Source organism: Entelurus aequoreus, linkage group LG21, assembly GCF_033978785.1.
Source record: "Entelurus aequoreus isolate RoL-2023_Sb linkage group LG21, RoL_Eaeq_v1.1, whole genome shotgun sequence".
Lineage (NCBI taxonomy): Eukaryota > Metazoa > Chordata > Actinopteri > Syngnathiformes > Syngnathidae > Entelurus > Entelurus aequoreus.
Genome location: NC_084751.1, coordinates 49,552,759 through 49,572,758, shown reverse-complemented (window position 1 = coordinate 49,572,758; position 20,000 = coordinate 49,552,759). Strand labels below are relative to the sequence as shown.

Here is a 20,000-nt window from a genome sequence, read left to right as displayed (position 1 = left end):
TGATTGAACATTTTAACACAATTAACTCTCCTTTGTATGATCTTTAATGAACATGTGCAAGTTTTCTTCTTCCTCGATTCTTTGCTCATGCAGAATTAAAGCATCATAAATTAAAAATGAATATTTGTGGTGAATGGAAATGATTCCACAGCAACCCTGTGATTAATGTGATGAAATGTTAGAGCATTTATTCAATGTCTTTTGTGTGTGTGTGCAGGGCCGCTGCATCAACTTCACCAGAGTCCACTGAAATGGAGGTTTTATATCATGTATTATAATTATTAAATGTCTTTCCATTTATCCTGGTGCTCATTTGGTTTTCATCAAAGCAGAGCATTGCTTTTTCACTTTATTTGAGAAAAAAATATATATAACTCTGTTTTCACAAAGGATTCAGTACAAGTACCCATAGACACAAAATACACAGGAAAGATTGAACATTACAAAACATGTTTATATACATCAAGAAGAAAAGACTTCATTGTAGGAAGATGCTGCCAGGAGGATGTTGAAGACAAGAGGAAGTGCATCTTTGACGTCACCAACACAGGCTGCAAGTGCACTAATAGTATTTGTATAAGTATAATAGTATTTGGAGCAGTAATTCATGCTGACATTTTGAACTGATGACGTTAAAAATGAAGCGCTCAAAACTTCCACTTCCTGGAAGCAGGTGGTCTCCGTTGTGTTGTTGGGCTGAGAAGAAAGTTGATTGACACCAGTAGAAGAGATTGTTGTGTTGTTGGGCTGACAAGAAAGTTGATTGACAGCAGTAGAAGAGATTGTTGTGTTGTTGGGCTGAGAAGAAAGTTGATTGACACCAGTAGAAGAGATTGTCTGTTGTGTTGTTGGGCTGAGAAGAAAGTTGATTGACACCAGTAGAAGAGATTGTTGTGTTGTGTTGTTGGGCTGAGAAGAAAGTTGATTGACACCAGTAGAAGAGATTGTTGTGTTGTGTTGTTGGGCTGAGAAGAAAGTTGATTGACACCAGTAGAAGAGATTGTCTGTTGTGTTGTTGGGCTGACAAGAAAGTTGATTGACACCAGTAGAAGAGATTGTTGTGTTGTTGGGCTGAGAAGAAAGTTGATTGACACCAGTAGAAGAGATTGTTGTGTTGTGTTGTTGGGCTGAGAAGAAAGTTGATTGACACCAGTAGAAGAGATTGTTGTGTTGTTGGGCTGAGAAGAAAGTTGATTGACACCAGTAGAAGAGATTGTTGTGTTGTTGGGCTGACAAGAAAGTTGATTGACACCAGTAGAAGAGATTGTTGTGTTGTTGGGCTGAGAAGAAAGTTGATTGACACCAGTAGAAGAGATTGTTGTGTTGTGTTGTTGGGCTGAGAAGAAAGTTGATTGACACCAGTAGAAGAGATTGTCTGTTGTGTTGTTGGGCTGAGAAGAAAGTTGATTGACACCAGTAGAAGAGATTGTTGTGTTGTTGGGCTGACAAGAAAGTTGATTGACAGCAGTAGAAGAGATTGTTGTGTTGTTGGGCTGACAAGAAAGTTGATTGACACCAGTAGAAGAGATTGTTGTGTTGTTGGGCTGAGAAGAAAGTTGATTGACACCAGTAGAAGAGATTGTTGTGTTGTGTTGTTGGGCTGAGAAGAAAGTTGATTGACACCAGTAGAAGAGATTGTTGTGTTGTTGGGCTGAGAAGAAAGTTGATTGACACCAGTAGAAGAGATTGTTGTGTTGTTGGGCTGAGAAGAAAGTTGATTGACAGCAGTAGAAGAGATTGTCCACATCACCGATTCTCTCGATGCAGAAGAGAAGATCTTTCATGGAAAAAACAAAATGTTTTTTTTAACAACAATGGCTTTGAAGTTTCAGGGCGATGGATTGAAAGCCCTGAGATTGTAGCGTGTTAGAACATAGCGTGTTAGAACATAGCGTGTTAGAACCTAGCGTGTTAGAACCTAGCGTGTTAGAACCTAGCGTGTTAGAACGTAGCGTGTTAGAACGTAGCGTGTTAGAACCTAGCGTGTTAGAACGTAGCGTGTTAGAGCGTAGCGTGTTAGAACGTAGCGTGTTAGAACGTAGCGTGTTAGAACCTAGCGTGTTAGAACCTAGCGTGTTAGAGCGTAGCGTGTTAGAACCTAGCGTGTTAGAACCTAGCGTGTTAGAACGTAGCGTGTTAAAGCCTAGCGTGTTAGAACCTAGCATGTTAGAACGTAGCGTGTTAGAACGTAGCGTGTTAGAACGTAGCGTGTTAGAACGTAGCGTGTTAGAACCTACCGGAGAGAACGACGACTGTCCTTCTCCATGTTGTTCTCTGGTCCTTCGCTCTCGTAAGACGCCAGATGGAGCTCTGGAGAAACAAGCACACACACATGATCTATACTATTATCAGCTGTTTTACACATGATCTGTACTATTATCAGCTGTTTTACACATGATCTATACTATTATCAGCTGTTTTACACATGATCTGTACTATTATCAGCTGTTTTACACATGATCTGTACTATTATCAGCTGTTTTACACATGATCTATACTATTATCAGCTTTTTTACACATAATCTATGCTATTATCAGCTTTTTTTTACACATGATCTATACTATTATCAGCTTTTTTTACACAATATCTATAGTATTATCAGCTTTTTTTTTTACACATGATCTATACTATTATCAGCTTTTTTACACATGATCTTTAGTATTATCAACTTTTTTTTAACATATGATCTATACTATTATCAGCTTTTTTACACATGATCTATACTATTATCAGCTTTTTTACACATGATCTGTAGTATTATCAACTTTTTTACACATGATCTATACTATTATCAGCTTTTTTACACGGGATCTATAGTATTATCAGCTTTTTTTTTTTTTACACATGATCTATACTATTATCAGCTTTTTTACACATGATCTATACTATTATCAGCTTTTTTACACATGATCTATACTATTATCAGCTTTTTTACACATGATCTGTAGTATTATCAACTTTTTTACACATGATCTATACTATTAGCTTTTTTTTTTACACATGATCTATACTATTATCAGCTTTTTTACACGGGATCTATACTATTATCAGCTTTTTTTTACACAGTATCTATAGTATTATCAGCTTTTTTTTTTACACATGATCTATACTATTATCAGCTTTTTTACACATGATCTATACTATTAGCTTTTTTACACATGATCTATACTATTATCAGCTTTTTTACACATGATCTGTAGTATTATCAACTTTTTTACACATGATCTATACTATTATCAGCTTTATTTTTACACATGATCTATACTATTATCGGCTTTTTTACACATGATCTATACTATTATCAGCTTTTTTACACATGATCTGTAGTATTATCAACTTTTTTACACATGATCTATACTATTATCAGCTTTATTTTTACACATGATCTATACTATTATCAGCTTTTTTACACATGATCTGTAGTATTATCAACTTTTTTACACATGATCTATACCATTAGCTTTTTTTTACACATGATCTATACTATTATCAGCTTTTTTACACGGGATCTATACTATTATCAGCTTTTTTTTTTACACAGTATCTATAGTATTATCAGCTTTTTTTTTACACATGATCTATACTATTATCGGCTTTTTTACACATGATCTATACTATTATCAGCTTTTTTACACATGATCTATACTATTATCAGCTTTTTTACACATGATCTGTAGTATTATCAACTTTTTTACACATGATCTATACTATTATCAGCTTTATTTTTACACATGATCTATACTATTATCAGCTTTTTTACACATGATCTATACTATTATCAGCTTTTTTACACATGATCTATACTATTATCAGCTTTTTTACACATGATCTGTAGTATTATCAACGTTTTTACACATGATCTATACTATTATAGGCTTTATTTTTACACATGATCTATACTATTATCAGCTTTTTTACACGTGATCTATAGTATTATCACGTTTTTTACACACACGGTAGAGTAGGCTTTTTATTCATGATATATCATGTTTTTTAGTACATGATGTATAATAGTTTGTTTACACATGATGTATAATAGTTTGTTTACACATGATGTATAATAGTTTGTTTTTACACATGATGTAGAATAGTTTGTTTATACATGATGTATAATAGTTTGTTTACACATGATGTATAATAGTTTGTTTACACATGATGTATAATAGTTTGTTTTTACACATGATGTAGAATAGTTTGTTTACACATGATGTATAATAGTTTGTTTTTACACATGATGTATAATAGTTTGTTTACACATGATGTATAATAGTTTGTTTATACATGATGTATAATAGTTTGTTTACACATGATGTATAATAGTTTGTTTACACATGATGTATAATAGTTTGTTTATACATGATGTATAATAGTTTGTTTACACATGATGTATAATAGTTTGTTTATACATGATGTATAATAGTTTGTTTATACATGATGTATAATAGTTTGTTTATACATGATGTATAATAGTTTGTTTACACATGATGTATAATAGTTTGTTTATACATGATGTATAATAGTTTGTTTATACATGATGTATAATAGTTTGTTTACACATGATGTATAATAGTTTGTTTATACATGATGTATAATAGTTTGTTTATACATGATGTATAATAGTTTGTTTACACATGATGTATAATAGTTTGTTTATACATGATGTATAATAGTTTGTTTATCCATGATGTATAATAGTTTGTTTACACATGATGTATAATAGTTTGTTTACACATGATGTATAATAGTTTGTTTACACATGATGTATAATAGTTTGTTTATACATGATGTATAATAGTTTGTTTACACATGATGTATAATAGTTTGTTTACACATGATGTATAATAGTTTGTTTATACATGATGTATAATAGTTTGTTTATACATGATGTATAATAGTTTGTTTACACATGATGTATAATAGTTTGTTTATACATGATGTATAATAGTTTGTTTACACATGATGTATAATAGTTTGTTTACACATGATGTATAATAGTTTGTTTACACATGATGTATAATAGTTTGTTTATACATGATGTATAATAGTTTGTTTACACATGATGTATAATAGTTTGTTTACACATGATGTATAATAGTTTGTTTACACATGATGTATAATAGTTTGTTTATACATGATGTATAATAGTTTGTTTATACATGATGTATAATAGTTTGTTTATACATGATGTATAATAGTTTGTTTATACATGATGTATAATAGTTTGTTTATACATGATGTATAATAGTTTGTTTATACATGATGTATAATAGTTTGTTTACACATGATGTATAATAGTTTGTTTATACATGATGTATAATAGTTTGTTTATACATGATGTATAATAGTTTGTTTACACATGATGTATAATAGTTTGTTTATACATGATGTATAATAGTTTGTTTATACATGATGTATAATAGTTTGTTTACACATGATGTATAATAGTTTGTTTATACATGATGTATAATAGTTTGTTTATACATGATGTATAATAGTTTGTTTATACATGATGTATAATAGTTTGTTTACACATGATGTATAATAGTTTGTTTATACATGATGTATAATAGTTTGTTTATACATGATGTATAATAGTTTGTTTACACATGATGTATAATAGTTTGTTTACACATGATGTATAATAGTTTGTTTATACATGATGTATAATAGTTTGTTTATACATGATGTATAATAGTTTGTTTACACATGATGTATAATAGTTTGTTTACACATGATGTATAATAGTTTGTTTACACATGATGTATAATAGTTTGTTTACACATGATGTATAATAGTTTGTTTATACATGATGTATAATAGTTTGTTTACACATGATGTATAATAGTTTGTTTATACATGATGTATAATAGTTTGTTTATACATGATGTATAATAGTTTGTTTATACATGATGTATAATAGTTTGTTTACACATGATGTATAATAGTTTGTTTACACATGATGTATAATAGTTTGTTTATACATGATGTATAATAGTTTGTTTATACATGATGTATAATAGTTTGTTTACACATGATGTATAATAGTTTGTTTACACATGATGTATAATAGTTTGTTTATACATGATGTATAATAGTTTGTTTACACATGATGTATAATAGTTTGTTTACACATGATGTATAATAGTTTGTTTACACATGATGTATAATAGTTTGTTTATACATGATGTATAATAGTTTGTTTACACATGATGTATAATAGTTTGTTTACACATGATGTATAATAGTTTGTTTACACATGATGTATAATAGTTTGTTTATACATGATGTATAATAGTTTGTTTATACATGATGTATAATAGTTTGTTTATACATGATGTATAATAGTTTGTTTACACATGATGTATAATAGTTTGTTTATACATGATGTATAATAGTTTGTTTACACATGATGTATAATAGTTTGTTTATACATGATGTATAATAGTTTGTTTACACATGATGTATAATAGTTTGTTTATACATGATGTATAATAGTTTGTTTATACATGATGTATAATAGTTTGTTTATACATGATGTATAATAGTTTGTTTATACATGATGTATAATAGTTTGTTTATACATGATGTATAATAGTTTGTTTATACATGATGTATAATAGTTTGTTTATACATGATGTATAATAGTTTGTTTACACATGATGTATAATAGTTTGTTTATACATGATGTATAATAGTTTGTTTACACATGATGTATAATAGTTTGTTTATACATGATGTATAATAGTTTGTTTATACATGATGTATAATAGTTTGTTTATACATGATGTATAATAGTTTGTTTATACATGATGTATAATAGTTTGTTTATAAATGATGTATAATAGTTTGTTTATACATGATCAGTGTTGGCGTTAACACACTTTTTGTATCTTTTTACGCATTCAAATAAAAAAAGACGCACATTTCCAAGCGGACGCGGATTTTTTTTTTTTTACCGCCCGGTTTTCTTTTTTTTTTTTAATGGATTATTGCTTTCCGCCTGTTTTGTTTTGTTTATATTTGCTGGGTCAAATAATTAATAATTATTCATTGGTCAACTTCAAAGTAATACACTTTCCGGTACAGATTCTTTATTTTTGATTCGCCGAAAGTTTTATGGATCACAAATTCTGCATCAAGTTTCCTGATTGGCTGCTCACATAGAAATGTGGTTTCTTTTTTTAATAAATGAAGGAACCTTTATGACTATCTTTTTACACAACACACTATAGAATGTGAGATATAAGGGGATAATGTACAACACAATATAGAATGTGAGATATAAGAGGATAATGTACAACACAATATAGAATGTGAGATATAAGAGGATAATGTACAACACAATATAGAATGTGAGATATAAGAGGATAATGTACAACACAATATAGAATGTGAGATATGACAGGATAATGTACAACACAATATAGAATGTGAGATATAAGAGGATAATGTACAACACAATATAGAATGTGAGATATAACAGGATAATGTACAACACAATATAGAATGTGAGATATAAGAGGATAATGTACAACACAATATAGAATGTGAGATATGACAGGATAATGTACAACACAATATAGAATGTGAGATATAACAGGATAATGTACAACACAATATAGAATGTGAGATATAACAGGATAATGTAGAACACAATATAGAATGTGAGATATGACAGGATAATGTAGAACACAATATAGAATGTGAGATATGACAGGATAATGTACAACACAATATAGAATGTGAGATATAAGAGGATAATGTACAACACAATATAGAATGTGAGATATGACAGGATAATGTAGAACACAATATAGAATGTGAGATATGACAGGATAATGTACAACACAATATAGAATGTGAGATATAAGAGGATAATGTACAACACAATATAGAATGTGAGATATAAGAGGATAATGTACAACACAATATAGAATGTGAGATATAACAGGATAATGTACAACACAATATAGAATGTGAGATATAAGAGGATAATGTACAACACAATATAGAAGGTGAGATATGACAGGATAATGTAGAACACAATATAGAATGTGAGATATAAGAGGATAATGTACAACACAATATAGAATGTGAGATATAACACGATCATGCATACATTTAGCATTTGGTGTCAAAACGCTTACAAAAAAGTGGGACCCCAAAAATTTACTGTGGGACCCCATTTTTATGCCTTGATGGGGTCCCTGGGACCACATTTCTAGCACCAACACTGCATGATGTATCAGCTTTTTTAGTACATGATGTATAACTTTGTTTTTAGACCTGATGTATAGTATGTTGTTTTTTTATACACGATATATAGTATGTATTTTTAATACATAATGTATAGTATCTTTTTTTAATACATATTGTATAGTATCTTTTTGAAATACATATTGTATAGTATCTTTTTCTAGTACATGATCTATAATGTGTTGTTTAATACATGATGTGTTTTTAGTCCATGATATACGGTGTGATGTTTTGTATTTTACAATGTTTTTTGGGTAGATGATGTATTTGATGATGTTCTGTACATAATAAAAGTATTTCAGTTTCCCAAGACAGGAAGTATGTCTTCACCTTCAAACTCACATGTTGGAATATTATCTGAGCCTCACTTTGTGGACAAAGTATGGCACAAACATTTTCTACCACATGGTGTATATGATTAAGCATAAAGCAGGTGGACTTACCACATGGTGTATATGATTAAGCATAAAGCAGGTGGACTTACCACATGGTGTATATGATAAAGCATAAAGCAGGTGGACTTACCACATGGTGTATATGATTAAGCATAAAGCAGGTGGACTTACCACATGGTGTATATGATTAAGCATAAAGCAGGTGGACTTACCACATGGTGTATATGATTAAGCATAAAGCAGGTGGACTTACCACATGGTGTATATGATTAAGCATAAAGCAGGTGGACTTACCACATGGTGTATATGATTAAGCATAAAGCAGGTGGACTTACCACATGGTGTATATGATTAAGCATAAAGCAGGTGGACTTACCACATGGTGTATATGATTAAGCATAAAGCAGGTGGACTTACCACATGGTGTATATGATTAAGCATAAAGCAGGTGGACTTACCACATGGTGTATATGATTAAGCATAAAGCAGGTGGACTTACCACATGGTGTATATGATAAAGCATAAAGCAGGTGGACTTACCACATGGTGTATATGATTAAGCATAAAGCAGGTGGACTTACCACATGGTGTATGTGATAAAGCGTAAAGCTGGTGGACTTACCACATGGTGTATATGATTAAGCATAAAGCAGGTGGACTTACCACATGGTGTATGTGATAAAGCAGGTGGACTTACCACATGGTGTATGTGATAAAGCATAAAGCAGGTGGACTTACCACATGGTGTATGTGATAAAGCAGGTGGACTTACCACATGGTGTATGTGATAAAGCGTAAAGCTGGTGGACTTACCACATGGTGTATGTGATAAAGCATAAAGCAGGTGGACTTACCACATGGTGTATGTGATAAAGCAGGTGGACTTACCACATGGTGTATGTGATAAAGCAGGTGGACTTACCACATGGTGTATGTGATAAAGCAGGTGGACTTACCACATGGTGTATGTGATAAAGCAGGTGGACTTACCACATGGTGTATGTGATAAAGCATAAAGCAGGTGGACTTATCACATGGTGTATGTGATAAAGCATAAAGCAGGTGGACTTACCACATGGTGTATATGATAAAGCATACAGCAAGTGGACTTACCACATGGTGTATATGATAAAGCATACAGCAAGTGGACTTACCACATGACATATATGATAAAGCATAAAGCAAGTGGACTTACCACATGGTGTATGTGATAAAGCATAAAGCAGGTGGACTTACCACATGGTGTATGTGATAAAGCATAAAGCAGGTGGACTTACCACATGGTGTATGTGATAAAGCATAAAGCAGGTGGACTTACCACATGGTGTATATGATAAAGCATACAGCAAGTGGACTTACCACATGGTGTATGTGATAAAGCGTAAAGCAGGTGGACTTACCACATGGTGTATGTGATAAAGCGTAAAGCAGGTGGACTTACCACATGGTGTATATGATAAAGCATACAGCAAGTGGACTTACCACATGACATATATGATAAAGCATAAAGCAAGTGGACTTACCACATGGTGTATGTGATAAAGCGTAAAGCAGGTGGACTTACCAAATGGTGTATGTGATAAAGCATAAAGCAGGTGGACTTACCACATGGTGTATGTGATAAAGCATAAAGCTGGTGGACTTACCACATGGTGTATATGATAAAGCATACAGCAAGTGGACTTACCACATGGTGTATATGATAAAGCAGGTGGACTTACCACATGGTGTATGTGATAAAGCATAAAGCAGGTGGACTTACCACATGGTGTATGTGATAAAGCATAAAGCAGGTGGACTTACCACATGGTGTATGTGATAAAGCATAAAGCAGGTGGACTTACCACATGGTGTATGTGATAAAGCATAAAGCAGGTGGACTTACCACATGGTGTATGTGATAAAGCATAAAGCAGGTGGACTTACCACATAGTGTATGTGATAAAGCATAAAGCAGGTGGACTTACCACATGGTGTATGTGATAAAGCATAAAGCAGGTGGACTTACCACATGGTGTATGTGATAAAGCATACAGCAAGTGGACTTACCACATGGTGTATGTGATAAAGCATAAAGCAGGTGGACTTACCACATGGTGTATGTGATAAAGCATAAAGCAGGTGGACTTACCACATGGTGTATGTGATAAAGCATAAAGCAGGTGGACTTACCACATGGTGTATGTGATAAAGCATAAAGCAGGTGGACTTACCACATGGTGTATGTGATAAAGCAGATGGACTTACCGTCTTCAGAGAAGACTGGCGTGGTGACGACGTACTGAAGAATTCTGCGATCTCGATCAAACGGGCATACCACCTGCCGCCAAACCAGGAACTCACTCACTTGCTTTGCCAGATCCCACAGTTTCTAAAGGAAAGAAGCATCGTCGTGAGAGTAAAAATGAAAGCTAGCACATTAGATCCACAAGGGGGCGATGTTGCATCTTTAGTGTGAGTCCATACCTCAAAGTTGATGTGTCCATTGGACAGCCTGCTGGCACATCCTTCATTCAGGAAGTAGATGTCTTTGATGAGGAGACTGAAGAAAGGAATGACAATCTTCTCCTCACTGCTGTGTGCCGTCTCCGACCTCTGGGTGGCGCCGCGGAGCGCCGTGCGATAGTTACTGAAGTTACTGGACGGGTCCATCTGGTGCTGCATGGAGATACAAGAGTACTGTGTGGTCCATCATCTTCTACGTCACAAGAGTACTGTGTGGTCCATCATCTTCTACATCATATGTGTACTGTGTGGTCCATCATCTTCTACGTCATATGTGTACTGTATGGTCCATCATCTTCTACGTCATATGTGTACTGTGTGGTCCATCATCTTCTACGTCATATGTGTACTGTGTGGTCCATCATCTTCTACGTCATATGTGTACTGTGTGGTCCATCATCTTCTACATCATATGTGTACTGTGTGGTCCATCATCTTCTACGTCATATGTGTACTGTGTGGTCCATCATCTTCTACGTCATATGTGTACTGTGTGGTCCATCATCTTCTACGTCACAAGAGTACTGTGTGGTCCATCATCTTCTACATCATATGTGTACTGTGTGGTCCATCATCTTCTACGTCATATGTGTACTGTGTGGTCCATCATCTTCTACGTCACAAGAGTACTGTGTGGTCCATCATCTTCTACGTCATATGTGTACTGTGTGGTCCATCATCTTCTACGTCACAAGAGTACTGTGTGGTCCATCATCTTCTACATCATATGTGTACTGTGTGGTCCATCATCTTCTACATCATATGTGTACTGTGTGGTCCATCATCTTCTACGTCATATGTGTACTGTGTGCTCCATCATCTTCTACATCATATGTGTACTGTGTGGTCCATCATCTTCTACGTCATATGTGTACTGTGTGGTCCATCATCTTCTACGTCATATGTGTACTGTGTGGTCCATCATCTTCTACGTCATATGTGTACTGTGTGGTCCATCATCTTCTACGTCATATGTGTATTGTGTGGTCCATCATCTTCTACGTCATATGTGTACTGTGTGGTCCATCATCTTCTACATCATATGTGTACTGTGTGGTCCATCATCTTCTACGTCATATGTGTACTGTGTGGTCCATCATCTTCTACGTCATATGTGTACTGTGTGGTCCATCATCTTCTACGTCATATGTGTACTGTGTGGTCCATCATCTTCTACATCATATGTGTACTGTGTGGTCCATCATCTTCTACGTCATATGTGTACTGTGTGGTCCATCATCTTCTACGTCATATGTGTACTGTGTGGTCCATCATCTTCTACGTCATATGTGTACTGTGTGGTCCATCATCTTCTACGTCATATGTGTACTGTGTGGTCCATCATCTTCTACGTCATATGTGTACTGTGTGGTCCATCATCTTCTACGTCATATGTGTATTGTGTGGTCCATCATCTTCTACATCATATGTGTACTGTGTGGTCCATCATCTTCTACGTCATATGTGTACTGTGTGGTCCATCATCTTCTACGTCATATGTGTACTGTGTGGTCCATCATCTTCTACGTCATATGTGTACTGTGTGGTCCATCATCTTCTACGTCATATGTGTACTGTGTGGTCCATCATCTTCTACGTCATATGTGTACTGTGTGGTCCATCATCTTCTACGTCATATGTGTACTGTGTGGTCCATCATCTTCTACGTCATATGTGTACTGTGTGGTCCATCATCTTCTACGTCATATGTGTACTGTGTGGTCCATCATCTTCTACGTCATATGTGTACTGTGTGGTCCATCATCTTCTACGTCATATGTGTACTGTGTGGTCCATCATCTTCTACGTCATATGTGTACTGTGTGGTCCATCATCTTCTACGTCATATGTGTACTGTGTGGTCCATCATCTTCTACGTCATATGTGTACTGTGTGGTCCATCATCTTCTACGTCATATGTGTACTGTGTGCTCCATCATCTTCTACGTCATATGTGTACTGTGTGGTCCATCATCTTCTACGTCATATGTGTACTGTGTGGTCCATCATCTTCTACGTCATATGTGTACTGTGTGGTCCATCATCTTCTACGTCATATGTGTACTGTGTGGTCCATCATCTTCTACGTCATATGTGTACTGTGTGGTCCATCATCTTCTACGTCATATGTGTACTGTGTGGTCCATCATCTTCTACGTCATATGTGTACTGTGTGGTCCATCATCTTCTACGTCATATGTGTATTGTGTGGTCCATCATCTTCTACGTCATATGTGTACTGTGTGGTCCATCATCTTCTACGTCATATGTGTACTGTGTGGTCCATCATCTTCTACGTCATATGTGTACTGTGTGGTCCATCATCTTCTACGTCATATGTGTATTGTGTGGTCCATCATCTTCTACATCATATGTGTACTGTGTGGTCCATCATCTTCTACGTCATATGTGTACTGTGTGGTCCATCATCTTCTACGTCATATGTGTACTGTGTGGTCCATCATCTTCTACATCATATGTGTACTGTGTGGTCCATCATCTTCTACGTCATATGTGTACTGTGTGGTCCATCATCTTCTACGTCATATGTGTACTGTGTGCTCCATCATCTTCTACGTCATATGTGTACTGTGTGGTCCATCATCTTCTACGTCATATGTGTACTGTGTGCTCCATCATCTTCTACGTCATATGTGTACTGTGTGGTCCATCATCTTCTACGTCATATGTGTATTGTGTGGTCCATCATCTTCTACGTCATATGTGTACTGTGTGGTCCATCATCTTCTACATCATATGTGTACTGTGTGGTCCATCATCTTCTACGTCATATGTGTACTGTGTGGTCCATCATCTTCTACGTCATATGTGTACTGTGTGGTCCATCATCTTCTACATCATATGTGTACTGTGTGGTCCATCATCTTCTACGTCATATGTGTACTGTGTGGTCCATCATCTTCTACGTCATATGTGTACTGTGTGGTCCATCATCTTCTACGTCATATGTGTACTGTGTGGTCCATCATCTTCTACGTCATATGTGTACTGTGTGGTCCATCATCTTCTACGTCATATGTGTACTGTGTGGTCCATCATCTTCTACGTCATATGTGTACTGTGTGGTCCATCATCTTCTACGTCATATGTGTACTGTGTGGTCCATCATCTTCTACGTCATATGTGTACTGTGTGGTCCATCATCTTCTACGTCATATGTGTACTGTGTGGTCCATCATCTTCTACGTCATATGTGTACTGTGTGGTCCATCATCTTCTACGTCATATGTGTACTGTGTGGTCCATCATCTTCTACGTCATATGTGTACTGTGTGGTCCATCATCTTCTACGTCATATGTGTACTGTGTGGTCCATCATCTTCTACGTCATATGTGTACTGTGTGGTCCATCATCTTCTACGTCATATGTGTACTGTGTGGTCCATCATCTTCTACGTCATATGTGTACTGTGTGGTCCATCATCTTCTACGTCATATGTGTACTGTGTGGTCCATCATCTTCTACGTCATATGTGTACTGTGTGGTCCATCATCTTCTACGTCATATGTGTACTGTGTGGTCCATCATCTTCTACGTCATATGTGTACTGTGTGGTCCATCATCTTCTACGTCATATGTGTACTGTGTGGTCCATCATCTTCTACGTCATATGTGTACTGTGTGGTCCATCATCTTCTACGTCATATGTGTACTGTGTGGTCCATCATCTTCTACGTCATATGTGTACTGTGTGGTCCATCATCTTCTACATCATATGTGTACTGTGTGGTCCATCATCTTCTACGTCATATGTGTACTGTGTGGTCCATCATCTTCTACGTCATATGTGTACTGTGTGGTCCATCATCTTCTACGTCATATGTGTACTGTGTGGTCCATCATCTTCTACGTCATATGTGTACTGTGTGGTCCATCATCTTCTACGTCATATGTGTACTGTGTGGTCCATCATCTTCTACATCATATGTGTACTGTGTGGTCCATCATCTTCTACGTCATATGTGTACTGTGTGGTCCATCATCTTCTACGTCATATGTGTACTGTGTGGTCCATCATCTTCTACGTCATATGTGTACTGTGTGGTCCATCATCTTCTACGTCATATGTGTACTGTGTGGTCCATCATCTTCTACGTCATATGTGTACTGTGTGGTCCATCATCTTCTACGTCATATGTGTACTGTGTGGTCCATCATCTTCTACGTCATATGTGTACTGTGTGGTCCATCATCTTCTACGTCATATGTGTACTGTGTGGTCCATCATCTTCTACGTCATATGTGTACTGTGTGGTCCATCATCTTCTACGTCATATGTGTACTGTGTGGTCCATCATCTTCTACGTCATATGTGTACTGTGTGGTCCATCATCTTCTACGTCATATGTGTACTGTGTGGTCCATCATCTTCTACGTCATATGTGTACTGTGTGGTCCATCATCTTCTACGTCATATGTGTACTGTGTGGTCCATCATCTTCTACGTCATATGTGTACTGTGTGGTCCATCATCTTCTACGTCATATGTGTACTGTGTGGTCCATCATCTTCTACGTCATATGTGTACTGTGTGGTCCATCATCTTCTACGTCATATGTGTACTGTGTGTCCATCATCTTCTACGTCATATGTGTACTGTGTGGTCCATCATCTTCTACGTCATATGTGTACTGTGTGGTCCATCATCTTCTACGTCATATGTGTACTGTGTGGTCCATCATCTTCTACGTCATATGTGTACTGTGTGGTCCATCATCTTCTACGTCATATGTGTACTGTGTGGTCCATCATCTTCTACGTCATATGTGTACTGTGTGGTCCATCATCTTCTACGTCATATGTGTACTGTGTGGTCCATCATCTTCTACGTCATATGTGTACTGTGTGGTCCATCATCTTCTACGTCATATGTGTACTGTGTGGTCCATCATCTTCTACGTCATATGTGTACTGTGTGGTCCATCATCTTCTACGTCATATGTGTACTGTGTGGTCCATCATCTTCTACGTCATATGTGTACTGTGTGGTCCATCATCTTCTACGTCATATGTGTACTGTGTGGTCCATCATCTTCTACGTCATATGTGTACTGTGTGGTCCATCATCTTCTACGTCATATGTGTACTGTGTGGTCCATCATCTTCTACGTCATATGTGTACTGTGTGGTCCATCATCTTCTACGTCATATGTGTACTGTGTGGTCCATCATCTTCTACGTCATATGTGTACTGTGTGGTCCATCATCTTCTACGTCATATGTGTACTGTGTGGTCCATCATCTTCTACGTCATATGTGTACTGTGTGGTCCATCATCTTCTACGTCATATGTGTACTGTGTGGTCCATCATCTTCTACGTCATATGTGTACTGTGTGGTCCATCATCTTCTACGTCATATGTGTACTGTGTGGTCCATCATCTTCTACGTCATATGTGTACTGTGTGGTCCATCATCTTCTACGTCATATGTGTACTGTGTGGTCCATCATCTTCTACGTCATATGTGTACTGTGTGGTCCATCATCTTCTACGTCATATGTGTACTGTGTGGTCCATCATCTTCTACGTCATATGTGTACTGTGTGGTCCATCATCTTCTACGTCATATGTGTACTGTGTGGTCCATCATCTTCTACGTCATATGTGTACTGTGTGGTCCATCATCTTCTACGTCATATGTGTACTGTGTGGTCCATCATCTTCTACGTCATATGTGTACTGTGTGGTCCATCATCTTCTACGTCATATGTGTACTGTGTGGTCCATCATCTTCTACGTCATATGTGTACTGTGTGGTCCATCATCTTCTACGTCATATGTGTACTGTGTGGTCCATCATCTTCTACGTCATATGTGTACTGTGTGGTCCATCATCTTCTACGTCATATGTGTACTGTGTGGTCCATCATCTTCTACGTCATATGTGTACTGTGTGGTCCATCATCTTCTACGTCATATGTGTACTGTGTGGTCCATCATCTTCTACGTCATATGTGTACTGTGTGGTCCATCATCTTCTACGTCATATGTGTACTGTGTGGTCCATCATCTTCTACGTCATATGTGTACTGTGTGGTCCATCATCTTCTACGTCATATGTGTACTGTGTGGTCCATCATCTTCTACGTCATATGTGTACTGTGTGGTCCATCATCTTCTACGTCATATGTGTACTGTGTGGTCCATCATCTTCTACGTCATATGTGTACTGTGTGGTCCATCATCTTCTACGTCATATGTGTACTGTGTGGTCCATCATCTTCTACGTCATATGTGTACTGTGTGGTCCATCATCTTCTACGTCATATGTGTACTGTGTGGTCCATCATCTTCTACGTCATATGTGTACTGTGTGGTCCATCATCTTCTACGTCATATGTGTACTGTGTGGTCCATCATCTTCTACGTCATATGTGTACTGTGTGGTCCATCATCTTCTACGTCATATGTGTACTGTGTGGTCCATCATCTTCTACGTCATATGTGTACTGTGTGGTCCATCATCTTCTACGTCATATGTGTACTGTGTGGTCCATCATCTTCTACGTCATATGTGTACTGTGTGGTCCATCATCTTCTACGTCATATGTGTACTGTGTGGTCCATCATCTTCTACGTCATATGTGTACTGTGTGGTCCATCATCTTCTACGTCATATGTGTACTGTGTGGTCCATCATCTTCTACGTCATATGTGTACTGTGTGGTCCATCATCTTCTACGTCATATGTGTACTGTGTGGTCCATCATCTTCTACGTCATATGTGTACTGTGTGGTCCATCATCTTCTACGTCATATGTGTACTGTGTGGTCCATCATCTTCTACGTCATATGTGTACTGTGTGGTCCATCATCTTCTACGTCATATGTGTACTGTGTGGTCCATCATCTTCTACGTCATATGTGTACTGTGTGGTCCATCATCTTCTACGTCATATGTGTACTGTGTGGTCCATCATCTTCTACGTCATATGTGTACTGTGTGGTCCATCATCTTCTACGTCATATGTGTACTGTGTGGTCCATCATCTTCTACGTCATATGTGTACTGTGTGGTCCATCATCTTCTACGTCATATGTGTACTGTGTGGTCCATCATCTTCTACGTCATATGTGTACTGTGTGGTCCATCATCTTCTACGTCATATGTGTACTGTGTGGTCCATCATCTTCTACGTCATATGTGTACTGTGTGGTCCATCATCTTCTACGTCATATGTGTACTGTGTGGTCCATCATCTTCTACGTCATATGTGTACTGTGTGGTCCATCATCTTCTACATCATATGTGTACTGTGTGGTCCATCATCTTCTACGTCATATGTGTACTGTGTGGTCCATCATCTTCTACGTCATATGTGTACTGTGTGGTCCATCATCTTCTACGTCATATGTGTACTGTGTGGTCCATCATCTTCTACGTCATATGTGTACTGTGTGGTCCATCATCTTCTACGTCATATGTGTACTGTGTGGTCCATCATCTTCTACGTCATATGTGTACTGTGTGGTCCATCATCTTCTACGTCATATGTGTACTGTGTGGTCCATCATCTTCTACGTCATATGTGTACTGTGTGGTCCATCATCTTCTACGTCATATGTGTACTGTGTGGTCCATCATCTTCTACGTCATATGTGTACTGTGTGGTCCATCATCTTCTACGTCATATGTGTACTGTGTGGTCCATCATCTTCTACGTCATATGTGTACTGTGTGGTCCATCATCTTCTACGTCATATGTGTACTGTGTGGTCCATCATCTTCTACGTCATATGTGTACTGTGTGGTCCATCATCTTCTACGTCATATGTGTACTGTGTGGTCCATCATCTTCTACGTCATATGTGTACTGTGTGGTCCATCATCTTCTACGTCATATGTGTACTGTGTGGTCCATCATCTTCTACGTCATATGTGTACTGTGTGGTCCATCATCTTCTACGTCATATGTGTACTGTGTGGTCCATCATCTTCTACGTCATATGTGTACTGTGTGGTCCATCATCTTCTACGTCATATGTGTACTGTGTGGTCCATCATCTTCTACGTCATATGTGTACTGTGTGGTCCATCATCTTCTACGTCATATGTGTACTGTGTGGTCCATCATCTTCTACGTCATATGTGTACTGTGTGGTCCATCATCTTCTACGTCATATGTGTACTGTGTGGTCCATCATCTTCTACGTCATATGTGTACTGTGTGGTCCATCATCTTCTACGTCATATGTGTACTGTGTGGTCCATCATCTTCTACGTCATATGTGTACTGTGTGGTCCATCATCTTCTACGTCATATGTGTACTGTGTGGTCCATCATCTTCTACGTCATATGTGTACTGTGTGGTCCATCATCTTCTACGTCATATGTGTACTGTGTGGTCCATCATCTTCTACGTCATATGTGTACTGTGTGGTCCATCATCTTCTACGTCATATGTGTACTGTGTGGTCCATCATCTTCTACGTCATATGTGTACTGTGTGGTCCATCATCTTCTACGTCATATGTGTACTGTGTGGCTCCATCATCTTCTACGTCATATGTGTACTGTGTGGTCCATCATCTTCTACGTCATATGTGTACTGTGTGGTCCATCATCTTCTACGTCATATGTGTACTGTGTGGTCCATCATCTTCTACGTCATATGTGTATTGTGTGGTCCATCATCTTCTACGTCATATGTGTACTGTGTGGTCCATCATCTTCTACATCATATGTGTACTGTGTGGTCCATCATCTTCTACGTCATATGTGTACTGTGTGGTCCATCATCTTCTACGTCATATGTGTACTGTGTGCTCCATCATCTTCTACGTCATATGTGTACTGTGTGGTCCATCATCTTCTACA

The 20,000-nt window shown here is 36.9% G+C and overlaps 2 protein-coding genes across 6 annotated transcripts in view; one reads left to right on the top strand and one right to left on the bottom strand.

Moving 5' to 3' along the window:
- Positions 1–308, top strand: part of LOC133638802 (anthrax toxin receptor 2-like) — a 47,064-nt gene extending 46,756 nt beyond the window's left edge. For 2 of the 5 annotated variants that reach the window (XM_062031771.1, XM_062031773.1), the window contains exon 16: positions 218–306. In XM_062031771.1, coding sequence (XP_061887755.1) covers positions 218–250 — 33 coding nt within the window. In that variant the 3' untranslated portion in view covers positions 251–306. Of the gene's footprint in view, positions 1–217 lie in introns of all 5 variants that reach the window. The other 3 variants (XM_062031770.1, XM_062031772.1, XM_062031769.1) reach the window with 3 other exon arrangements.
- A 335-nt stretch (positions 309–643) lies between these two features.
- Positions 644–11,309, bottom strand: LOC133638804 (ras-GEF domain-containing family member 1B-B-like). Its single transcript, XM_062031774.1, has 4 exons — positions 11,119–11,309; positions 10,900–11,023; positions 2,238–2,310; positions 644–1,777 (listed from the first exon to the last, which is right to left on the bottom strand). The coding sequence occupies exons 1-4, from the start codon at positions 11,302–11,304 to the stop codon at positions 1,747–1,749; spliced, it is 414 nt and encodes a 137-aa protein (XP_061887758.1). The 5' UTR covers positions 11,305–11,309; the 3' UTR covers positions 644–1,746.
- Positions 11,310–20,000: the final 8,691 nt, after the last annotated feature.

Coding starts and splice junctions, on each gene's coding strand:
- LOC133638804 (XM_062031774.1), bottom strand. CDS start 11,304: ATGGACCCGTCCAGTAACTTCAGTAACTATCGCACGGCGCTCCGCGGC. Junction 2,311..10,899: donor GCCAGTCTTCTCTGAAGACG/GTAAGTCCATCT, acceptor TTGTTTCTCCAG/AGCTCCATCTGGCGTCTTAC. Junction 1,778..2,237: donor GACAGTCGTCGTTCTCTCCG/GTAGGTTCTAAC, acceptor TTTCCATGAAAG/ATCTTCTCTTCTGCATCGAG.